The sequence below is a fragment of the Otolemur garnettii genome, unplaced genomic scaffold (genome assembly GCF_000181295.1).
Source record: "Otolemur garnettii isolate 467f Iridium unplaced genomic scaffold, OtoGar3 scaffold00136, whole genome shotgun sequence".
NCBI lineage: Eukaryota > Metazoa > Chordata > Mammalia > Primates > Galagidae > Otolemur > Otolemur garnettii.
The window spans coordinates 2106911-2132070 of NW_003852531.1; the positions used below are offsets into that span (position 1 = coordinate 2106911).

At 42.8% G+C, this 25160-nt stretch overlaps 1 protein-coding gene across 1 annotated transcript in view; it reads left to right on the forward strand.

The window, feature by feature from the left end:
• Positions 1-25160, forward strand: part of CFAP61 (cilia and flagella associated protein 61) — a 307795-nt gene that overhangs the window by 79125 nt on the left and 203510 nt on the right. Inside the window, exons 10-13 of the mRNA XM_003798465.2 lie at positions 224-298; positions 5283-5449; positions 7190-7229; positions 10071-10210. Of these exons, the coding sequence (XP_003798513.1) occupies positions 224-298; positions 5283-5449; positions 7190-7229; positions 10071-10210 (422 nt within the window). The remainder of the gene's footprint in view (positions 1-223; positions 299-5282; positions 5450-7189; positions 7230-10070; positions 10211-25160) is intronic.

The window sequence follows — 25160 nt, forward strand, 5'->3', positions numbered from 1 at the left end:
GCTTATTTTACCCTCATAACAACCTTGTGAAATAGAGAAAGTAGGTGCTGTTCTCCTCCCCTTTCCAGAGATGAGGACACTGGTGCTACATCTCTTTCCCAGTGCCACGTCACCAGCAAGCAGTGGAGCTAGGGTTTGAAATTTGGGAGCTTGCTCCGGAGCACGGGCAGTAGGCCACAGTAGGTGTCAATTAATTTTTGTGTCTTGTTGTTGCCATTTCTAGGAAAAAGTCATAGGAGAAGCTGCATCTGAGGAAGCTTCATCAGCAGGCCAAAATGGAAATGCCCACGACCTGGAGGTAGGGCCTGTGGCCCCCCATGCTTCACCCCTTTCCACCTCCGAGTCCTCGGGTACCCACGCTCTCTTCCAGGCCTGTCTGTCTCTCTCTACCAGTTCATGCCTTCCGTAAATCCTCACCTGACTCTTCCCCCACCGTGATTATTCCTTTATTCTGAACCTTCTGTACAGCTTAGACTATAGTGAATAGTTTTTCACTTCTCGTTGCCCGAACAGAAAACATTTTGGAGAGGCAAAACATTGGCGAGTGTTTTCTCCACATCCTATGCACAGGTGCAGCCGTCTCCATACCTGCGTGGTGCACACTCCATTCCTGTGCACCTCAGGGCTCAGCAACTGCTCCCTCCTGACAGCTCAGGCCAGGGGGTGGTGGCTGTCCCTGGGCACTTCACCATCCCTTCACCCCACCCACACCTTTGCAGGTGGTCCTTTGTTAACCTTTTGACTGCCAATGCTGCCTCCAGGGGTTTAATACAGGATGTTCCCTTGGTACAACCAATGCAAGTAGACATTGTTCATTTTACCAAAAAAACTGGGCGCCACGTTACTGTTGTGTTACCTGAGTTGAGTCTGTAAGCATCATATGCTTTGTTCTCAGTAATTTTCATGGTTATGCCTGAATTAATTTGTGCAAATAGTGGATTCCTGTGGGAGTACACATAACATGGAGTACAATAAATTTAAAGTGTCAGTAAGTTCAGAAGACTCATTCATGGTTGGGAGAATTTGGATATAGAGGTAGCTTCAAAAATCCTTCTCACAAGAAACAAACTATCAAGTACTTCAGAATCTGATTTGGAAAATCAAAGTGTAAAGTCTATTTCAAATTTACAAGAAGTCAATCCTCAGCAACTTCAATGAAGAAAAACATCCAAAAATATAGATTTTGATGCTAATATATCAGGAATAAAAGCCAATATTCATTCATCAATTTTAGAAGTTTTCAGCAGCTCATCTCAGAACATTTGTGTAATCACATTGTATGATGTTGGAGGAAGAGCTGTTTGTGATAACTGCTCCATCTCACGGAAAGGCATTTTCCCTGAAAGCACAGCAGTCCAACAGGAATACAGCAGAAGGCCCACAGATGTGTGGTTTGCACAAAACATAAAAAACAAAGTGAAATGTGGTGTCAGTGCACACACTGTGGCATCAGATAACGCATCAAACTGTGTTTTGAGTTGTACCACACAAATAAAGTAAGGTGACCAGATGTCCTGCTTTTGGTGGGACAGTCCCAATTTTTAACAATTTGTCCTGTGTACCTTGGCATTTTAAAAAAGTCCTGATTTTTGGAAAGAATGCATGACAAGCTAGGGAATGGCAGGACAACAGGAAGGGAATATAGGGTTTTCAGCTGCCATGTGGCTATTTCACCAGGATATGAGTTTTATATTATTTTTGTGAATTTTATAATGTTAAACTTTAATAATAACAAATAATTGTTGAGAACTGATCATTGAGAACTGCTTATCAAAGTTCACATTGTTGATCAGTTGTTAGAATTCGATGAGAAATATGCCAAAGAATAAAATAATACTATATATGATGTTTTAAATGTATTAATTTGTAAATTGTACTTACATTGAAATTAAAAAATATATATTACAATACTATTTTTGCATTCTATGAAAGTTTTTGTTGCTTCATATAGACCAAATTTTTAATTAAGACACACACACACACACACACACACACACACCCCGTCAATGGTGTCCCGCTTTACCAATGTTAAAATCTGGTCACTTTAAAATAAAGGATTATTAAATGTTTACTGATATGACAAAGCTTTTAATATTTCATATTAACTTGGGTTTGCATATCTTTTTATAAATATAAATATGAATATTGAAACCAAAACCAACTTGGGTGAATTATTTTGATTAGTAAGAAACCGAGGACCGTCCAGCAGCCGTGCATCTTGGGGGTGCATGTGCTCGCCTCACGCCTCAGTTGGCACGTTCGTTTCTGAGTGCTCTGCAGTCAGAAGTCAAAGCAGCTTTGTCCGTTCTGTTGGAATGTCCCTTCCCTTTCCCACTGAGAATCTGAGGATTCAGGAAGAGACTGGCAGGGCTCTGTGGACCCTATGGATCCTGCTCAGGATGTCAAACTTTTCCTCAGGAGCAGAGGAAGGCAGTGTAGGCTTTTGAGTGGAAGGCTGGCACAGTCAGACATTTCCCTCCTCACTGAGACCCCAAAGGCCTCTGTGCTGGGCTGACCCACCAGCCAGAGTTGGCCTGAGAAGCCCAGGGAGTCCCTGAGGAGGAAACAGGGTGCAGGGCTAGCCACATGCATGGAGGCCCTGGGCCAGGTTCACTGAGCCCTCATCCCAGGCATCGGAATTCTGCCAGAGGGCCAGATCCACAGTCCTCTTCTCGCCAGATTCTGACCAGTGGGGGGGGTCTACCCAGAGGTCAGCTGGTGATAGAAGTGCCCTATACCCCTTCCTCGTGGCTGACACTGAACTCGAGAACAGAGTTCTCTACGACAGAAATCTGGAACACAAAAGGACTTCCCATTTCTCTCCACTGAATTAAATGTCCACACTTCCTTGCAGGCAGACCTCACTCTTGGGGCAGAGTGTCTCCCTCTCCCAGACTAAGGGCATGGAAGGCAGGAGAAAGCCAGCAGCCTGGGGTGGGATGTGCTGCCAGAAGGAAACACTGCAGGGCCCGTTCTTTGCACCTCAGTTAGAGGATGCTGTTGGACCCCCACCGCAGTCCTTTGCACTTAGCCTTCCTGAGCACCCTGCGGACGAGGACTGCAAGTGCCTGGCCTCTTCCCAGGGCTTTGCTTGCAGCTGGTCAGGCTCTTTTGGGGAGCAGCCATCAGCCAATGAGTGAATCCACACCCCAGCTCTTCACCTGTTTGGGGGGCGCTCTGCAGCGTATCCTCCTGTCCCCCAGAGATCTCGGGGGCTTGAGTTCACAGTGGTAACCTATACCTTAAAGCACCCTGCGTTCATGGCCATCCCTGCCTGCCTCACCTCCCACTCCCATCACAGAATTTCCTAGTTTTATTCCTTGAGTCAGCTATTCAGTCTCAGAGCCTTAGCTCGGGGTTTGCTCCTGGGGGGAGCCACCTGAGGAGACCCCCTGACCGACAGGCCACTCCTCATGCCCTGGGGACGGGGCGGGGGGACACGCAGCAGAGGTGGCAGTTTTCTCTCTGATATTTTCCTAAAGGGCGGCCAGACAAGGAAGTGGAGGGAGGGACAGGACGCCCCTACCCTGCATCCCGCCTATGGGAGCCCCGGAGGACATCTGGGTCAACAAGGTGGATCAATATCTCATTTTTATCTCCTCGTCTTTCCAGGAAAGAACCACTAAAATGACAGCAAAGGAATAAAAAGGGCACAAGACAAGACAAAGAGTAGATATTGGAAGATGAGCACTTTAAAAATATCGGGCCTGAAACAATCGATAGAGGCGTTTACCCTGGCTTAGCTCAGTGAGGAAGGCGAGGCCCCAGCTGCTCAGGGAGAGGGGAGGTGGGACAGTGCGTGACTTCCCAGGCTGATGGCTGGAGGTCTTAGAGAAGGTGGAGTGAGGACGGGGCTCAAGAGGAGGGGTGTGTTCGGCAGGCTGGGGTGCAGTGACGAAACACTGGGTGCTCTGCTGACTCCACTTAGCTTGGCACCCACACCCCCAGGGAGAGGACTGATAACCATTGTCTGGAGAAATTGGACAGAGGCAGTTCCACATGTTGTCTCAGCCTGCACTGCGTGAGGCAGACTGATGGTGAAGAACGGAGAACAGACGAGTGAGTGGAATTCTCCATGGCAAACGGACCCTCCTCCAGCCCGTTCTCTGAATCCCAGAAGCCAGTCTGCGATTTGTTTTCTACTTCTGCTGTCATGTTACCACAAACTTGGGGGCTTAAAAACAACACAAATGTATTATCGACAGTTCTGGAGGCCAAACGTCCAAAGCAGGTTTCAGTGTGCTAAGATTCACGTGAAAACAGGGACCTCTGTCCCCAGAGGACCCGGGGAGCTTCTGGAAGCCACCGGCACTCCCGGCCTGCGGCCTCCCTCCATGGTCAGAGCCGGCAGTGCCGCATCTCCCTCTCTGGCCGCTTCCTGCTCGTAAGGACCCTGATCACCACACGGCCCAGCTGGAGAACCCAGGTGTCGTATCCAAATCCATAATGTAATGACATCTGCAGAGTCCTTCTGTTCTGTAAGACAACATATTAGTACAGGTTCTGAGAGTTAGGACAGGTACACTCTCACAGGCCACTGTCCCGTCTACCACAGTTCCTCATGGAGGAGATTTGGAAAACATAATCCCTCAAAACTGACAGGTCCAAAGAAAAGGCCTTCAGAGGCCATCTCTGGGGATGGCTACCTGTGAAAATGCCCTAGTTAGCCAGTGGCTATGGAGTTTTGCCTCCCAAGTACCATCGTTTTAGGGAGCTAGAAATGTGCTCTAGTGATAGAAGGGCCTAAACATCAAAGACCAGGAGAAGATCTGGAGCGTAAGAAACAGGAGCTGCCAACCAAGAAAGCAGACGGAAAAGCAGAGCCACAGTCTGGGTTAGAGCAGAGGCAGAAAACATGAGGTTCAAGTCACTCGTGCCGTTTCGAATGCCTGATTGCTTAGAAAGTCACATTGACCAACATGTGGAAAATCTGGTGAAGCATGTGAAAAAATTAGGAGACCAAGTGAATAAAAACAAAGTACACAATTGGAAACATACCATGCTCCAGTCTCTACCAATCTCTAGTCTCAGGCTTGTGGTTAAATTATGCCAACTGAAACCATTTGTTTTCTGACCTTCATGTGAGATCTCATTTTAATCATTATATAAATTTTGAATATCTCATTAAGAACATCTCCTTCAAACCAGGCTCAGTGTGATTGCATCAGGGGAGACAGTCACACCTGTCGTAGTGACACTGTCAGGTGGAGATGGTGCAGCTGCCAGCACTAAGCTGCAGGAGTGAAAGGGTTCCCATGGTTTCTCCTCTCTCCTTGTTCTAGGACATGGAAAAACTCAGACACATCCCCACAGGTCACGGTGGCAGCAGTAGGGCCTCAACATCCACCTCGCTGCTGGAAGAGCCCCGCCACTTCCGCCCCATCTATAAGGGAGCCTCGGCCGCTTTCTGCATTCAGCTGTTCTGTATTGATGAGAGATATGAGGCAAGGCAAGTGTGGACAGTGAGAACTCCCCGTGGCGTTGGTGGCCCGACATTTTCCAAACCTGTATCCACATCCTAATCTCCTGGGGAATTTTTTTAAAAACACAGGTTCCTGAGCTCCACCCAGAAATTCTAGTCCGTAAAATTTGGGTGAGGCCCACAGAAGTGGGCAAGAAAGGTGCCCAGGCCTGGCTCACTACAAAGCAGTTGGGATCTGGAAAGTTACCACTTACAGGATCACACACAGCTCCCATACCCTTATGTTTGGATTTCTGGGAGACTGTGGATGTGGGTTACTGCTCATTTAGAGTCTTTTGGTTGCAAGTAACAGAAAATCTGGCCAAACTGGCTTTGAAAAAAATGGAATAGTTGCCACATGTAAGTAAGGACAAGCCCAGTGGTAGTAGTGTTTTAAATATGGCTGGATGCAGGACTCAGGCAGCCAAACCAAGGACCAGGTTTCTGTCTCTACCTCTTTGCCCTGGCTCCTTGCTTTTGGTCCCATTCTCAGAGGAGCATTCCAATTCTGGGGCCAAGACCACTGACAGTCTTAGATATGTATGAAAATTCACTAGGAGCACATCCTGGGTTGGGCCTGGGTTGGGCCTGGCTTTTCAGCAAAGTCCCATGAGGCCCATCTGGACTGCATTTGCTTCTGAGCCTGTGTGTGGTGGAGCCCACAAGGGAATGGGCTCTGTCCCTTGCCTCATGCTCTACCTACCCTAAGTCTGCAGCTGGAGCCTCACCCAAAGGCAGGATCAGAGAGGGGGATAGTGGAACACACGGAAACAACCCAGGCAGCAACAAGGGGGAGTCATGGCACCAGGCAGAGCCCGGTGTCCCCAGACCTCTCCATCTCCCCACTTCCCTGAGAACACAGGTGCGTTCAGCATCGGCTGTCCTCGTAGTCTGGGTGTGGACCCCTGCCCTCAGTGCCAAGATCACACATCCTGTCAGCACACCCACCTACTCCACCATCTGTCCACAAAACCACCTCAGAGAAGAAGATTGGTGCATTTTGATAGGGCAGAAGGTTCTGAGTATCTTCTCGACGACCAAGAGGAGTCTGGGAATCTCCTTTTTAGATAATGTATTCATGAACACATTCCCAATCTCCCAGCCCCTCTAGAACCATTTGTTACTTTTATCTTTTTTGTCTTCAAGTTTCTGTAGTGATCTGGAGAGTTGAAAAGGAAAATTTTTTAATTCACATTATATGGAAGAAATCTAAAAACTGGTAAAAGCCTTCTATACTTCTTGTTTAGTATTTATTTTCCCTGTGCATGTAGACATGATTGTGCTCAGAATGTAATCTTTGGATTTTCAAGCAGAAATTCAATAACCCATGTGGTCTGCCTGTGAATGTACAAGACATCTGTAGCAGGTCAGAAACTCTTCCACATATAAGAGAGGAAAGATCAGAGTAGCCTGTGATATCTCTCCCACTCCCCTCAACGCTTCCAAAACACAGGGAAGAATCTTGTCCACAGAATGACCATCTTTTATTTTAGCTTTCAAATGCACAGAGATTGCTAATTGCTGTGATAGTGCCTTTAGTTCTGCAAAATACTTTATGACTGACTAGTGAAGCTAATGACTTAGGCAACCAATTATTGTTCAGCTAGACCCAAATTCTGAGTAGTGGTTGGCAGTCACAGCGTGAGGGGAAAAGAGCCGCAAATCTCTGTAAATACCTGTGGATGTGGCATTTGCTTAAAGTCTGTGACAGTGCTGTCTTGTTTACAGGTCACTGGATTTTATGAATTTTGTCTTCAGTCTTTTTCCTGTAAGTATATGCTGAATTTTCAGTGACTGGTTAAGTTGGAGAATCTGGAGAAAAATTAAATGCCATGTTCGTCATCCATTGAAAATGTTCTGATGTTGAGGTCTAAACTGCTTCTATGTTCTGAGAGGAGGATTGAGTGGCATGTCACCAACTCTTAAAAATGGACAACATTGTCATTTTCTTTATTTATTTCTTTCCTTCCTTCCTTCTTTATTCTGAGACAGAGCCTCACTATGTCACCTTGATTAGAGTGCTGTGGCATCACAGCTCACAGCAACCTCCAACTCTTGTGCTTAAGCAATTCTCTTGCCTCAGCCTCCCAAGTAGCTGGGACTACAGGTGCCCACCACAACAACTGGCTATTTTTTGTTGCAGTTGTCATTGTTGTTTAGCTGGCCCGGGCTGGGTTCAAACCTGCTAGCCTGGGCATATGTGGCTGGCACCATAACCACTGAGCTACAGGTGCCGCCAGTATTGTCGTTTTCAATCAATCTTCAATCACACTATTTTAGCAGTTTTCTTTAAATGCATAATTTCTTTCAGAGATAGGTTTACCAGCATTTTATTAGAATCAAATCACTCACAGTAGCACATGAAAATGTCAGAAATGCCACTGAAGTGGCTGAGACTGTTACATTACTTTGTAGCTCATGTTAGCTCAAAGTAGTCTGAAGCTATCACACTGCTTTTCTGGGGATGGGAAAGTGAGAACTGTGGTTAATTATCTGGTTGGCATTCATCTATTTAATTGTCTGGTTCCCTACTGGTTGCTCAGGCCTGACTGCAGGCCCGGCTTGTAGGATGGGCACAACCCACGTTGGTGAAGGGGCCTGATGGCCACATCCCAGTGGGAACAGGACAGTCCATGTCAAGGTGCCCCTGGCTTCTTCCCTGCTTCTTGTTTCATTGTCTGGGGATGTCACTTCATTAAAGGGAGGAAAGCAGGGAAAAAAGATAATTGAGAGAGAAATGGGTTTTTTCAAATACTTTTTTTCATGACTGGCCTGTCAGTTAAGCCAACAATTGTACTCTTCAATTGGATAATTTCAAGCAAACTTGAATTGAGCAGAAAATAAATATTGCTTTATTTTTCCTTAATAATTTTTCTCGAGATAAAAGCAAATATGGCTTAATTATTGTGCCTAAACACAGTGTCATTTAGGTTTTATTTCCTCATTTTTTTAAAGTACAATGAAGCTTTGCAATCAGCAATGTGCTTTCCATGGTAATTTTTAAGGCATTTTCAAAGCCCATCTAACGATGTAGATCACATTTACAAACTGACTTCTCTCAAAGATTCCTCAAAGAAACGTCAATAAGTTTAACTCTTTCCTGTTTTAAAGTGAATGGAAAGGCAAATCTTTAGCTTTGTAAAAGGCAAAAGACCTGTACATTTCAATACTATTTGACTTGGGGATATAAGGAGACAACAACAAAATACCTTAATTACTTTATCCTTGATTTTTCAAATTCAAGTTGAAGCAACTCATTATAGTTAGTCTTTCTCTCCCAGAGGAAGCCCACCCACACTTGGCACCCATCCTTATTTTCAGTTTGAGTATCAGTAACTTGACTCTAAATTTCCCCAAAAGGAGCCCTGTTATTTTGCTAGAAAAAAGGAAGATAAAGTCAAACAATGATTCACTCCTTGGGGTTGTACAGATGTCCCCAGGGCTTGGGATTAGCACAGGTAATACCTTCACAGGGTTCAGGGGGAGGCCAGATCCCAAAGGGACAAATTAGCTCTGGGAGGAACAGACTGCTTCTGCAGAGACCTGGCAGAGGATCAAGTGGCTTCCCAGAGCTCAGATGGCCAGAGCAGCACTGTCCTCAGACAAGGAGTGTGAGCCACTCCACCGTTCTGAGTGCTCCAGGCTGAGTATGTCACAGATTTAATCATTTCAACATGTAATCAATATGAAAAATTATTCTTTTTCTCATACTAAGTCTTTGAAATCCAGTGTGTATTTTACAATTATTGCACATCTCAATACAAGTAGTAAATTTTCATCGGAAATACTTGATTCCTAAAATTTATAGTTGGATAAGTAGATTCTTATAGTCAAGTTGGATACATAGAGTCACATAAGGTAAATACACATATAACTTTTCTAATAATGGAATTACATATCCGTTTTTAAATTTAAGTGAATTTAAATTAAGCAAAATAAAAAATGCAGTTGTTCCATCTGGCCAGCCACATTCCAAATCCTCAGTGGCCAGATATGGTACAGGACACATCTAGCATAGAAAGTGAGTGGCACCCATCAGGGTACACAGACCCTCCTGCATCTGCTAGCTAAAGCCACTTCCTGAGTTTGATGTGATCTTAAGTCTCTTCACCCAAGTGGGTCCATGTCATTATAAAATACACACACATTTATGTATAATCACAGGCTTTTATAGCCAAGGCCTGGAGTACCACGTCTCATCTCACAGAGGATGAGAGATGTAAGGCCACTCAGTAAGCTCAGGGACTTTGCTGGGACATCCCTGCTGCCTCCTTTACTCCGTGATGCAAGTGAATTCGCAAATACAAATGGTATTAGGTTAAAAATCGACTTCCACAAGAGAGCTATGCTGATGAGTACGTTTGTTTATGGGATTCGTTTATTTAGGCTTCAGACTCCCAGATTATTTTCTTCATGTTCTTATAGCTGCTTAGCTCCTAGAATCTTTTGTGCTGACCTTCCAAATTACAGGAAAGTTTAATTTGAGTATACCTCCCTTAATCAATGCATTTTACTTCTATTTTCCTTAGTGGGTTTTTAAAGCAGGACTTAGTTTATTGATAAATGATTTTTTTTTCTTTTCCTGTATCCTGGTTTCCAATGATGTCAGAACAAGAACTTCTGCATCATCTCTCTGCCCCATCTCACCCCTGAGTTTGTCCTCATCCAGAACTTCATGAGGATGGTCCCCTTCAACAACTGCAGCCTCGAGCAGGACCTCTACGTCTTCCATCGGGCTGGACTGCTCAAGTAAGTCGACACACATTCATGACACTGAAAAGGAGAAAGGAATTAATCATTTTATTTATTTTATTTTATTTATTTATTTTTTTGTATGAAAGGTCTTTATTGGTGGGGGAAGGGAGGCTGCAGAGCAGCACCGAGGAGGAGAGAAAAGAGGGGAGAGAGATAGGGAGAGAGTGGGGAAGAGAAGAGAGAGAGAGTAGAGAAGAGTGAGGGGGAAGACAGGAGAGAGAGAGAGAAGGAAGGCAGAGGGAGGCGAGAGAGAGAGTAATCATTTTAAAGATTGTCCTTTATTAGTAGATATGAACAAGTGATTTGAATGAATACATTTAGGGAAAGAGTAATGCTGAGAAGGGATTTGCACTGTCAGTTATTAAAACACAAGATAGCCTCACACAGCTCAAAACAATGCCATGTCCAGAGATTCTGTGGGTAGGACATGGTAACACAAGAAAGAGTCCCACCAGCCACCCAGTCTGTGCGGTATGTGTGAGTGTGTACACAGACATACGTGACAGAGTATGTGGCACAACAACGGCGAAGGAAGTGGTGGGACAGAATAAAGATAAAACCTTTCTCATATTCTACAGTAAAGTAGATTTCCTAGTAATTAAAGAGTTAAATGTAAGTATTGAAAACATAAAAAAATTAGAATTTATACTTTTGGTGCTAGGTTCTGTGCCAAGTTCTGGACGTGCAAGGAACAACAGACATGGGCCCTGCCTTTTCCAGACTTATAAACACTCACTGCAGCTGTGGTAGGAGTAACCAGTGATGACGTGTGGCACTAAGAGAGTGTGACATGGGAGATTCAACTTTGACCCAGGAAGCGTTCCTGAGGAAGTAGGGATGAATGCTACATGAGGAATGTGAATGGAAATTGATCTTTATCATATCTCAGAATGGACAAGTTTTTAATAAAACATGAAAGGATAAAAATAAAGGTTTTTTTTTCCTATAAAAAGTTTTTAGGGGCCAGGTGCAGTGGCTTATGCCTGTAATTTTAGCATTCTGGGAGGCCAAGACTAGAGGATCTCTTGAGCTCTGGAGTTGGAGACCAGCCTGAAAGGAGTTAGGCCCCATCTCTACTAAAAATAGAAAAATTAGTTGGGCGTGGTGGCACACACCTGCAGTTCCAGCTATTTAGTTGGTTGAGGCAGGAGGATCACTTGAGCCCGGTTTGAGGCTGAGCCACAGTTTGAGGTTGCTGTGATGATGCCACAGTACTCTGTCTCAGGAAAAAAAAAATCTTTGTTGAACCACCCAAATTTAATTAAAATGTAACTAATTAACAAGAGGATTTTTAAGCAAATTAGACAGAGAAAATGTTGGTATATTTAACATATGTATTATTGAGGATTTAATAAATCAATAAGAAAATCTCTTAATACCCAAATAGAAAAACTAACAAAAAGCATGGCAGACTGTTTACATATAAAGAAAAAAAGTCTCTGGATATTTACAAATCTCCTGCCTTATCACTAGTCAGGGAAAGCAAAAGCAGGAAACCAAAACAAATCTGAGATAACATTTTTGGTCAGTTGGCAAGAATTAAAATATAGAAATTTTCATCTTTAATGAGGCACTTGTAGGGCTGGTTAGAACATAAATTAACATGAAATTTGAAAGGACAATTTGGCAAGAATTCTAAAGTTGTCCTTATACTTTGACCTTTTAATTCTATACCTAGAATCCTAAGAAACTAATCAGAGATGGAAACAAAAATTTATGGATGAAGATTAAAAAATATTCACAGTATTCTCAATGTTCAATAATAAGAAAATGTTTAGGGCAGCACCTGTGGCTCAAAGGAGTAGGGCACTGGCCTCATATGCTGGAGGTGGTGGGTTCAAACCCAGCCACAGCCAAAAAAAAAAAAGAAAATGTTCAAAAACTTTACAGCATCTCTAAAAGAAATCTGTATTTATGTTTATAATTCGTTTGAAGAGTATTTAATGATTGGAAAATGCTTAGATTGTAATGGTAAGCTAAAAAATATAATAATATATAAAATAATCTTTAAGTATGACCACATTTTTAAAGAAAAGAAAAAAAAACATGTGAATAAAATAGACTAAAAGGAGACAGGCAGACGTAGTGCGGGGCCTCATGTCCCAACTGCCGGATATGTGAGCACCAACAGCGTGAAGCCAGGACCCAACCGCAGAGATTGCTCTGGACTGAACCTGAGGGCTTTACCCAGAGTCCTGCCCACCCCCAAGGGCAGCCTCTACCCAATAGGACCAGTTTGTGTGTGTGTTGTTGGGGGGCAGAGTGGGTAGGAAGGGCAGTATGGAGAGCAAGCTTCCTGCCTCGAGGTAGGGCAACTGTGAAGGGTCTTCCCAGGGTCAGAACCCCGATGGTGCCAGCTGGACATTTGGTGTGATTACATCACTTGCAGCCCAATTTCTCCCTCTGCCCCATGTGTGTTTCTCACTCCCCACAGGTGTGGAAGTCCCAAGAGTTCACCCTAATAACCTCTAGCATGCAGATTCTGGCTGGCAGATTCTAGATGGCCAGTGGTTGCCTCTAGTCTACATGGTAGTAGGAACATCAGTGATGGTTTTATTTTTATTTTTATTTTTTTTTTTTGTGACAGAGTCTCAGTCACTCTTGGGTAGAGTGCTGTGACATTATAGCTCACAGCAACCTCAAATTCTTGGGCTCAACTGATTCTCTTGCCTCAGCCTCCCGAGTAGCTGGAACTACTGGCACCTACCAAAATATCCAGCTATTTTTAGAGTCAGGGTCTCACTCTTGCTCAGGCTGGTCTCAAACTCCTGAGCTCAGGCAGTCCACCCGCCTGAGTCTCCCAGAGTGCTGGGATTGCAGGTGTGAACCACTGCGCTCAGCTGTTTTTAATTTTCTCTCTCGTATTGTCTTAATTATGGAATTTTTGTACAGTAAGCCTGAATGTAAGCTAGGATTCTTTTTCTGGCAGGTGGTAGAAATCCATGAAAATGACTTAAGTAACAAGAGATTTTCTAGAGCATGGTCCTTCTCAGTGGGCCCAGGATGGTTTAAGTATATTCAGACCTTGTATCACTCCAAGTCCAATAAGAAAAGGATGCTGCATATGCTTCTTTTCAGAGACTCCAACATAAAAGCCTGTCTGTGTGTGCAGTGCAATCCCATCTGATTATTTAACAGTATATGTGGGGTAATAGAGAGACCCTAAAGCACAATGGTGGGAGCAGTTCTGTGCCTGACACCTGACAGCCCAGACACGAGCAGGTGGTCTGAGGAGAGGAGCAGCTTTTCCCATGAACTTATCCAGGGACCCAGGCTCCTTCTCTTATTGCCCCTCCGTCCTATAGAACAAGGTGTTTACCTGACATATTTAGCGGGAAGTCAGGGAATCTGTGAATTTGGATGGGAGGAAAACCATCTTTACTTCATTGGCCTCTAATTGAAATTGAGTGTGTCCTTCCATTGTGAATGGAGGCAACAAGGCTCAGTTGTGTCAGCAGAAACCACAGCTTTGTAGCCAGCAGAAATCTCATATCATGTTGGACATGTCTCCAGATATTATATGCACTCACTCTACTTTAAAATTTAATAATTCTCAGCCAGAATTTGTTATTCATTGCATTAATGAGGAGGCACAGGCATTACTCTAACACAGTTTCCCTGGTAATCCTTTGTCTTTATTTTACACATGTAGAAACATTTATCTGGGAAGGGGTTCATAGCATCGCCAGACTGTCAGTGGATTCTGTGACATGTGAAAGTTTCAGACTCACTGCTGGAGTAGACTTTCCTCCTTGTGCTTAGAGCTAGTGTGGAGTGCCCTAGCACGTTTCAGTGCACCAGGAAGGGTGGAAAGAGAAATGGGTGGAAAGCACTTTCCTTTTATGGGACACATATCATTTCTGTTCCTGTTCTGTGGGCAGGAACTCAGTTGTATGGCCCCCCTCCAGTCCTCAGAAGCCTGGGACATGTGTCACTTTTACCGCATGTGTCTGGTAAAAGTTCAGCTGATTCTGTTGTTAAAAGGAAGAGGAAAAAGGACACTATGGCGCCATCACATCTAGTTTTTATCTTGCATATGTATAAAAGTTCTAGAAAGGCACACAGTTTTATTAACCTTATGTGCCTCTGAACAGCAGGAGTAGTAAGTTGGGGTGAGGTGGTAACTTATTTTTTTGCATTATGTTTATCTGTTCTGTTTGATTTTTCATTTTTTAAAAATTTATTGTTGAAGAATCATTGAGGTACAATGAGCCAGGTGATACTGCTTGTGTTTGCTGGGTGAAGTCTCTCTACTAATCGTGTCCTGCCCCCAAGAGGTGTGTCACACATCGTGACCCCCACACCCCCCTCCCATCTTCCCTCTCTCTACTTCCCCATTCCCTTCCCTCTACCAGGTACTGGCATCAATTGTCCTCATATCAGAATTGAGTACACTGGATTCTTGCTTCTCCATTCTTGTGATACTTTACTAAGAAGAATGTATTTCAGCTCCATCCAAGTTAATACAAAAGATGTAAAGTCACCATCCTTTTTAGTGGCTGAACAGTATTCCATGGTATACATATGCTACAGTTTGTTAATCCATTCCTGGATTGGTGGGCATTTAGATTATTTCCACAATTTGGCAATTGTAAACTGAGCTGCACTAAACAGTCTAGTGCAAATGTCCTTATGGTAAAATGATTTTTTCCCTTCTGGATAGATGCCCAGTAATGGGATTGCAGGATCAAATGGGAGGTCTAGTTTGACTTCTTTGAGGTTCTCCATACTTCCTTCAAAAAACGTTGTATTAGTTTACAATCCCACCAGCAGTGTAAAAGTGTTCCCTTCTCTCTGCATCCACACCAGCATCTGCAGCTTTGAATCTTTGTGATGTAGGCCATTCTCACTGGGGTTAGGTGATATCTCAGGGTGGTTTAGATTTGCATTTCTCTGATAATTAGGCACAATGAACATTTTTTCATATGCTTGTTAGCCATTTGTCTGTCTTCTTTAGAGAAGGTTCTAGTCATCTCACTTGCCCATCAATATAGGGGATTGTTGGCTTTTGTTGTTGTTGTTGCTTAATTTGAGTTCTCTATAGATTCTAGATACCAAGCTTTTGTCTGATTCATAATATCCAAATATCTTTTCCCATTCTGATAGTTGTCTGTTTGCTTTGGTTGTCTTCTCAGCTGTACAGAAGCTTTTCAGTTTAATCATTTGTTTATTTTTGTGTTTTTTTTTTTTTTGAGACAGAGCCTCAAGCTGTCCCCCTGGGTAGAGTGCTGTGGCATCATAGCTCACAGCAACCTCAAACTCCTGGGCTCAAGCAAGTCTCCTGCCTCAGCCTCCCAAGTAGCTGGGACCACAGGCACCCGCCACAATGCCCAGCTATTTTTTGCTTGTAGCCGTCATTGTTGTTTTTGGCAGGCTCCGGCTGGATTTGAAACTGCCACCTTAGGTGTATGTGGCTGGCGCCTTAGCCACTCGAGCCACAGGCGCCAAGCCCATTTGTTTATTTTTGTTGTTACAATTGCCACTGAAGTCTTCTTCATGAAATCTTTCCCCAGGCTGATATCTTCAAGTGTCATTCCCACACTTTCTTCCAGGATTTTTATTGATTCATGCCTTGGCTTTAGATCTTTTATCTATCTTCAATCACTTTTAGTGAGTGGAGAAAAGAGTGGGTCTAGTTTCAGTCTTTTACATGTGGTTATCCAGTTCTACTAGCACCATCGATTGAATAGAGATTCTTTCTCCCAGTGAATGTTCTTGTTTGGTTTATCAAAGATAAGGTGACTGTAAGATTTTAGGATCATCTCATGCCGTTCTATTCAATTCCAGATGTCTATGTCTCTATTTATGTGCCAATATCATACTGTTTTGATCACTATGGCCTTGTAGTAAAACCTAAAATCTGGTAGGCTAAAGCCCCCAGTCTTGTTTTTATTACTAAGAATTACCTTAGCTATATGGGGTTTTTTATGGTTCAATACAAAACAAAGAATTATTTTTTCCAAATCTTGAAAATATGATGTTTGCATTTGAATAGGGATTGCATTGAATCTATAGATTGCTTTGGGAAGTATAGACATTTTGACAGTGTTGATTCTTCCCAGCCATGAGCACGGTGTGTTCCTCCATTTGTTAATATTTTCTGCTATTTCTTTTTTTATTAGAGTTTCATAATTCTCTTTATAGAGGTCCTTCACCTCTTTGTTATATATATTCCTAGGTATTTTGTTTCCTTTGAAGCTTCTGAGAAGGGAATCGTGTCCTTGATTACCTTCCCATGTTGGCTGTTATTTGGCATATACAAAGGCTACCGATTTGTGGACATTGATTTTATATCCTAAGACATTATTGTATTTTTTGATCACTTCCAAGAGTCTTTGTGGTTGAATCTTTGGGGTTCTCTAAATATAAGATCATATTATCAGCAAAGAGGGAGAGTTTCACTTCCTCTGCCCCCATTTGGATGCCCTTTATTACCTTCTCTTATGTAATTGCATTGGCTAGAACTTCCAGCACTATGTTGAATAGTAGTGGTGATAGAGGACAGCCTTGTCTGGTTCCAGTTCTGAGTGGAAAAGCTTTCAGTTTTACTCAATTCTGTATAATGTTATCTGTGGGTTTGTCATAGATGGCTTTGATCAGTTCAAGAAATGTGCCACCGAAGCCTATATTCTTCAGAGTTCTAATTAGAAAAGGATGTTGAATATTGTTGAATGCTTTTTCTGCATCTATTGAGAGGATCATATGGTCTTTGTTTTTGCTTCTGTTGATATGGTAAATTACATTTATGAACTTGTGTATGTTAAACCAACCTTGTATCCTTGGGATGAAACCTACTTGATTGTGATGTATGACTTTTGTAATGATAAGCTGTAATCTCTTGGCTAGGATTTTATGAGAATTTTTACATCTATATTCATTAATGAAATTGGTCTGTAGTTCTCCTTTTTAGTTGGTTCTTTTCCTGGTTTTGGTATCAGAATGAGGTTTGCTTCATAGAACATGTTGAGGAAGATTTCTTCCTTCTCATTTTTTTGGAATAATTTATGCAGTATGGATATAAGCTCTTCTTTGAAGGTTTGGTAGAATTCTGTACTTGAAATTGGTCTGTTCAGGAGAACTATTTCTTCTTGATTAAGTCTCAGGAGAGAATGTGATTCCAAGTATTGATCCATTTCCTCCACATTATCAAATTTCTGGGCATAGAGTTTCTTGTAGTATTCAGAGATAATCTCTTATATCTCTGTGGCATTTGTTATTTCCCCTTTATCATTTCTGATTGAGGTTACTAGAGAGTTTACTTTTCTGTTTCTGGTCAGTCTGGCCAAAGGTTTATCTATTTTATTTACTTCTTCAAAAAGCCAACTTTTTGTTTCATTAATTTTTTGCATGATTTTTTGGTTTGTTTTCAATTGCATTAATCTCTGATTTAATTTTGGCTATTTGTTTTCTTCTGCTGGGTTTAGGGCTAGATTTGTTCTTCTTTTTCCAGTTCCATAATATGGTTTGTGATTATGCTGATGTGCTCACTTTCTGTTTTTTAAGGCAGGCATCTAGCACAATAAATTTTCCTCTCAGAACTGCTTTTGCTGTATCCCAGAGATTTGGGTAACTTGTGCCTTCATTGTTGTTATGTTTGAGGAAATTAACAAATTCCTCTGTTATCTCTTCCAGAACTCAACTATCATTCAGCACGAGGTTGTTTAGTTTCCAAGACTTTGTGTGGGGTTGAACATTTTTGTTGGAGTTGAGCTTCACCTTTGTAGCCTTGTGGTCTGAGAGGAGCCATGGTATAATTTCTATTCCTTTAATTTTGTTGAGGTTTGATTTGTATCTAGGTTGTGATCTATTTTGGAGTATGTACCATGAGCTGATAAGGAAAAAGTATATTCTTTTGCTTTGGGATGGTGTGTTCTGTATATGTGTATTAATCCCATTTGTTCTAGGGTCATGTTTAAGTCTTTGTATCCATGTTTAGTTTCTGTTTAGAGAATCTGTCCAGTTCTGTCAGAGGGGTGTTGAAGTCCCCAACTATTAAGGTGTTATGGGATATCATATTGCTCAGACTCCTCAAAGTCTGTTTTATAAATCTTAAAGCATTTAAGTTAGGTGCATAAATGTTTAAAATAGAGATATATTCTTGTTGTATTGTTCCTTTGACCAGTATGAAGCGTTCATCTTTGTCTTTCTTTCTTTTTTTTCTCTGAGACAGTTTCTCACTTGGTCACCGTTGGACCCTTACTAGAGTGTGGTGGCATCTTAGCTCACAGCAACCTCAAGCTCTTGAATTCGAGTTATCCTCTTGCCTCAGCCTCCCAAGTAGCTAGGACTACAGGCGCCCACCACAATACCCAGCTATTTTTTAGAGACAGGGTCTTGCTCTGGCTTAGGCTATTCTTGAGTTCAGGCAATCCACCCACTTCAGTCTTCCAAGTGCTGGGCTTACAGGTGTGAGCCACTGTGCCTGGCCCATCTTTGTCTTTCTTAACTAAAGTTGCTTTGAATCTGCTTGTATCTGAGAATAAGATTGCAACCCCTCCTTTGTTCTGATCTCCATTTTCTTGAAACACTGTTTTCCATCCCTTAACCCTGAGTCTTGATTTGTCCTTCAGGGTAAAGTGTGTCTTCTAGAGATAGCATATGGATGGCTTTTATGTATGTATGTGTGTGTGTGTGTGTGTGTGTGTGTGTGTTTGCAATTTTTGGCCAGGGCTGGGTTTGAACCCACCACCTCTAGAATATGGGGCTGGCACCCTATTCCTTTGAGCCAGAGGTGCTGCCTGACTTTTTTTTTTTTTTTAATTCAATCAGCCAGCCTGTGCCTCTTTTATGGGTAATTCAATCCACTGACATTTATTGAGAGTACTAGTAAGTGTGGTGGAATTCTCTTCATCTTATTATGAGATAGTTTGTTGTGTAGTTTTATCCTTTGTGCCATTGTGGAAACTAAACTCTTGTCTTGGTTTCTAGGTGTTTACTTTGCTGGTGGTCCATTTTGGTGGTCAGTATTGAGAATAGGTCTAAGTATTTCCTATAGAGCTGGTCTTGTGGCAAATTTCCTTAGTTGCTTGTATATCTGTAAAATATGTGATTTCCCCATCAATTTTGAAGCTAAGTTTAGCAGGATACAGGCTTCTGGGCTGAAAATTATTTTGTTGAATGATGTTGACGGTGGATGACCATGCTTTTCTGGCTTGGAAGGTTTCAGTTGAAAAGTCTGCTGTCTTCCTAATGGTTCTGCCCTTGTAAGCCAATTGGTGATTATTCTTAGATGCCTGCAGGATTTTCTCCTTCATCTTGACCTTGAACGGGTTCATTACAATGTGTCTTGGATAGGCTCTGTTAGAGTGGAGATGACCCAGGTTTGATATCCATCTGAAGGGAGTGTGTCAGTAAAGTGTATAGTAAAAATAAGTGTTTAGTAAAACTTGGGAAGTTTTCATTTATGATAGTCTCCACTAGGGCTTCCATGCCTTTGGGACACTCTTCTTCCCCTTCAGGCATTCCTATTATCCATGGAGTCGCGTAGTTCTCTAAACTCCTGCTCTTTTCTGATTCTGTAACTACCTGTGTTAACTCAAAGACTTTATCCTCTGACTCTGATGTTCTTTCTTCTCTATTGTCTATTTTTGATACTTTCTACTGTTTACATTCCGTGATTGTCTCCTTCATTTCCTTAAGCTCATCCAATATGTCTTTTACATATTCTAAATATCTCTCATCTGACTTTTGGTTCTGTCTTTCCATTTTCTCATCCATACTTTAAATTCCTGTTCTGTCAGATCCGTTAATTCTTTATAGAATGAGTCTTCTGTAAAAGCTGTCTCATGGTCCCTGGGAGGAGTTGCTCTGTTTTGGTTTTTCATGGTACCTGAATTTTTCTGTTGGTTCCTCCTCATGTGTGCTTTCTTCTTTTTCACCTCTTTGTGCACCTTTTTCCTTCCTCCTTTGCTTCAAATTACCTTGTCTCAGAGTTAATGTGATGCAGAGACCACTTGGTGTGAGGCCAAAATGAGGAGAAAGGTAAGCAGCGGGCAGGGAGAAATGGGGGAAAAGAAAGAAAGAGTGAAAAAGAAGCAAATAATAAAAGAAAAGAAAAATAAGAAAATTTTAAAAAGGGAAGGAGGAATAACAGAAGAAAAAACTGAAAAGGAGAGAAGGAGGTCAGGAAGAGAGGCTGAGTGTGATGGAAGTAATGGTATTGATCAGAATGGTGCTAAGGTCATGCTTCTAACTCAAAGGTTTTGCAGGGGCTGTACTAGGAGGTTTCCTCGAAATCAGGTGGTCCTTAACAGCCTGCATAGAGCCAGATTCTTCCTCTGCCAAAACTAGGAGGGGAAGGAAAAGAGCAAAAACAAAAAACACTAAGGAAAAATTAAGAATGAAGACACAATAGAAAAATCCTGTGGCATGATCTGGCTAATACTATCTTCCTAGGGCCAGAGGCAGAAAGGTCTCTTAGCCCCCTTGAGCCTGATCACTGCTGTGGCCTACCTGCCAGACCACAGCTGTGTGCCCCCAGCTCTCAGCAAAAAGAAAGAAGGAAAGGAAAAAGAAATAATATTAAGAATAGATCAAAGAAATTAAAAATACCTTGTATCTAATAGAAGAGAGAGAGGGAAGTGGAGTAAAGAAAGGAGAAAGACAAGAAAAAGGGAGGGGATGATTTAGATGTTGCAGAGCTGGTTACTGTGGGAGAAATCAGAAAGGTAGACGAGTCTCTGTCCAAAGAGAGAATGTCCTGGAGTGAAATATGGAGAGAGTAATGAGGCTAAAATTCTGTCACCAAAAAACACAGGAGCCCTTGCTCTTGATCAAAGTAAAAATAGAAGTTAAGAACCAAACATACAAATAGCAAGAAACAAAATACATCAATACAAAATATCGAAAAGCTCTAAAGAACCAAAAAGAAGCAACCTCAGTAACAAATAAACAAAAGAACAAAAAAGAAAAAGAAACAAAATAAAAAACTGATTATATACATATACATATATACATATATATAAGCATATATATGTATATGGCCCGAGAATCCGACTTTAGTAGGAATATATTTGTGTTGCAATATGTTGCCAGAACATCAGGTGACGCTGTAGTTTTTATGGGACCAACAACATAGCTGATACCCTCGCTCTAGAACCCAGCATAAACCAGATCCCCAACTTAATTGTCCACAGTGATCACCTCATTATTTCCTCAGCATTCAGGTTCTGCATGGTTGGGAACTCAGATCTCTCCTGAATCCTTCAGAGGCAGGTCTCACCGTTCTTACGGGGTGCTGGAGTCCGTGAGTCTGTCATGACTAGAGGACCAATCCTAGCAGGTGGAACTAAAATGGCTATGTTCCCATAGGGGGCCTGGCCTCACAACCTTCTCACAACCTTGCCGTAATGGCCAACCCCTTGCTGCCAGGACCTTCCCAGAAGGACTGTCTCTACTGTTGCCAACCAGTGGCAAATCCGCTCCGGCCAGCCCTCAAATCTGGCTGCTATATACTGTTGGGGTTTGCCCACCCACTCTTCTAGGCAATCCAGTCAATGCACTTGCCCTGAGAACTCCCTTCCAGTACCTCTGTGGCTTCAGGTGGTGACTGCCGCCCACCCAGGGCTCCCACCACAGAGGGACTGGGCATCAGATCTGCACCCCCACTGCTCCAGTTCAAGTGCAACAACCAGCAGCCCACCCCAAACCACAGCCCCAGGCAAATCTCTTCTGCAAACGCTGCCTGACTAACTCTCATTTCTTAGTTGCTCTAGGAGAACTTGGCCTGACAGTCTTCCTAATTCACCATTAATTTTTTTGTTCCAATTCAACTTTTTAAAGAGGAGTTTTAGGTTCTCAGCAAAATTAAGCAAAAAGTACAGAGAGCTCCCACCTCCTGCCCTACTCCACACACAGACTCTGCCATCATTAACATCCAGCACTAGATTCGGTATTGAAATCAATGAACTCGCATTGACACATCATAGACCCAAGTCCACAGTTCACATTGGGTTCAGTCTTGGTGTTGCACATTCTATGGGTAAGGACAAACATGTAAAGGAGGTGACAGGACCACAGAGATGGTTCTGCTGCCCTAAAAAAGCTCTGTACTATCTATTCACCCATCCCTCCCCTGCCCCATCAACCACTGATCTTTTTACTGTCCTCATAATTTTGTCTTTTCCAGAATGTCATGTAGTTGGAATTGCAGTGTGCAGCTTTTTCAGACTGGCTTTTTTCACTTGGTAATATGCATTTAAGGTTCCTCCTTGTATTTTCACAGTTTGATAGCTCCTTTCTTTTTGGTACTGAATATTTCATTGCCTGGCTGTTTCCCGGTTTGTTTACCCACTCACTTACTGAAGGATATCTTAGTTGCTTTAAGATTTGAACACTTACGAATAAAGCTGCTAAAATATTCTTGTGCAAGTTTTTATGTGGACATAAGTTGTCAACTCACTTGCGTAACTACAAAGAATGCAGTTGCTGGATCCTGTGGTCAGCGTATGTTTAGTTTTATGGAAGTTGTCACAGTGGCTTACGGAGCTGTACCACTTTGCATTCATACCAATGGATGGGGGTCTCCATTGCTGTACCCCTTGCCGGCGCTGGCTGTTGTGTTTGGGTTTTAGCCTTTCTGACAGTCATCTCAGTGGCTCTCGTCTTTGCTGTGATGACAGACACTGTTGAAGCGTCTTCATATCATTGTTTATTTATCATCTATGTATCTTCTTCGGTGAGGTCTTGTGCCTATTTTTTAACTAAGTTGTTTCTCTCTCACTCTGTTACCTGGGATAGAGTACAGTGGTATCATCACAACAACCACAAACCCCTGGGCTCAAGCAGTTCCCTTATCTCAGCCTCTCAAGTAGCTGGGACTACTGGTGCCCACCACCATGCCTGGCTAATCTCACTCTTGCTCAGGCTGGTCTTGAACTCCTGAGGTCAAGGAATCCCCCCACCTCAGCCTCCCAGAGTGCTAGGATTATAGGTGCAATCATGAGCCTGGATTACTACTTTTTTTTTTTTTAAACTGTCTTTTACTTTTAAAATAGTCAGTTTTATTGAGGTTTAATATACATAAAGTAAAATTTACCCTTTTTTGGCATAAAGTTTTATTAATTTTGACAAACAAATGTAGAATTATAATGACCCCCAGAAACTCTGTATTAGAAAACATAAGTTTATATATACTGAGATTCTAAATTTTATTGTGATTTAAGTAGAAATTTTTTTTTAATTTACCCTATCTTCATTGTTAAGCAGGGTGCATGGGTAACATTGAGTTCTGACTTAGAGTTCTCATTCAGAGAGGGAGAGCAGTCAGAGGGCCTGGATGGAGCTGGGTCCTCAGTCTGACGGTAGCAGCAGCTCACTCTTGGTGGCTCCATTACATGATTATATTCATATTCTTTTCTTTCACACTCTTTCTTCTGTGAAGAGGAAATAAAATCTAAATTTTCGAAGTGATGAGACTTCTGGGAAGTACCCCTGGTTGTGGCAGCACCCTATTTTTTCTTTGTAACTGTTTTCAGAGTCAACTTTATTTTTTAATCACTTGCATCTAAATTTGAAGCAAATAACACACACCTGGGTTCTTTTCTGAAAAATTAAAGACTCATAAGCTGAGATGGTTTTCACTTCCCATCTTTCCTTTTACAAGTCATGTTTTTTGTCCCTGTTGCCATCTGAGCCCTCATCAAGGGCTGTCCTTCCCAGCCTATATGTTACCAGCCCATTGACCACAACACATCAGGTACTCAGCTTGCACATTTAAACTAGATTCTAAGTATAGAGGCCTTTTGGTGAAATTGCATACTCAGTGTTAGCAATAGCTTCGCCTGTCCAGATTGCTTAATTCTTAGAGGGCTACAATATCCTTCTTCCCTCTGCTCTGTTAAATCTCAAACTCCTGCACCCCCTTCAGACATCTGATCTCAGCTGGACGAAGGAAAGGAGACCAGCTGACCTGAAGGGGATCTTTCTGAGGAAGGAAGCCTCACACCCTTACATCCTGGCAATATTTCTATTTCTGAGAAATGATAGTGCTAACAAATAAATGTGGAGGAATTTTATTTGTACAAAATGAAGTTCAGAAACTTAAGCCTGGACATGACCTCAAAGAAGACCATCCATCACCTTGTTCAGCCTCTGGCATCAGCCTGAGGGGGCCCTTCCTCCTCAGAGCCCTCCCTTTCTGCCCATTCCCCCCCAACCACCACCACCATAGTACTCCCTGAAAGTACCAAGATGTTTTCACAGTAGGTCCCCTGCAGGGGCACCTGCATCTCAGCCAGGAGCACAGGAGGAGTCCGGGTGTAGCAGCCAGTGTCCCTTGTAAGTCAGGGCTCTGGAGGGTGATGATCTGTGACAGGCAACCTTCATCTCTGTGCAGACGCACACTTGGTTGTTAGTAAGTGAAGCCTTACAAGGTTTGCTCCCCATTGTGTCAGGAGACCATCAAGGGGACACTGGCAGCTCCACAAGGCTGTTGCAGCTCAAGGCCCTTCTTCCCCTTAGCACGTGGCGTACCTTCTCAAGGCTGCCTCATCTTTTCTCAGGGACAGTCTTTATTTCATGTGCTCTCTGTTCTACTGCAAGCACGGTCCAGGGATCAGCATCCACTGAGGACTTACTACAGTGCAGAGTCCCAGGCCCTGCCGGGCCTTCTGAGTGTGTGCTTGCCCAGGAACCTGTTGCTCACAAGCGTGCCCATTGACTTTTATGCTTGCTGAAGTTGGAGAAGCACTGAGGGTACTTCTGCTTTTTATAAATAAATATCTCATTTGGTGGAAAAGAATCATGATTCTCTGTCTCTTCTAAATACAGATTTTCTGGCTCAGTGCCTGTGGCTCAAGTGGCTAAGGCGCCAGCCACATACACCTAAGGTGGCGGGTTTGAATTCAGCCCGGGCCCGCCAAACAACCATGATGGCTGCAACCAAAAAATAGCTGGCTGTTGTGGCGGGCACCTATGGTCCCAGCTAATTGGGAGGCAGAGGCAG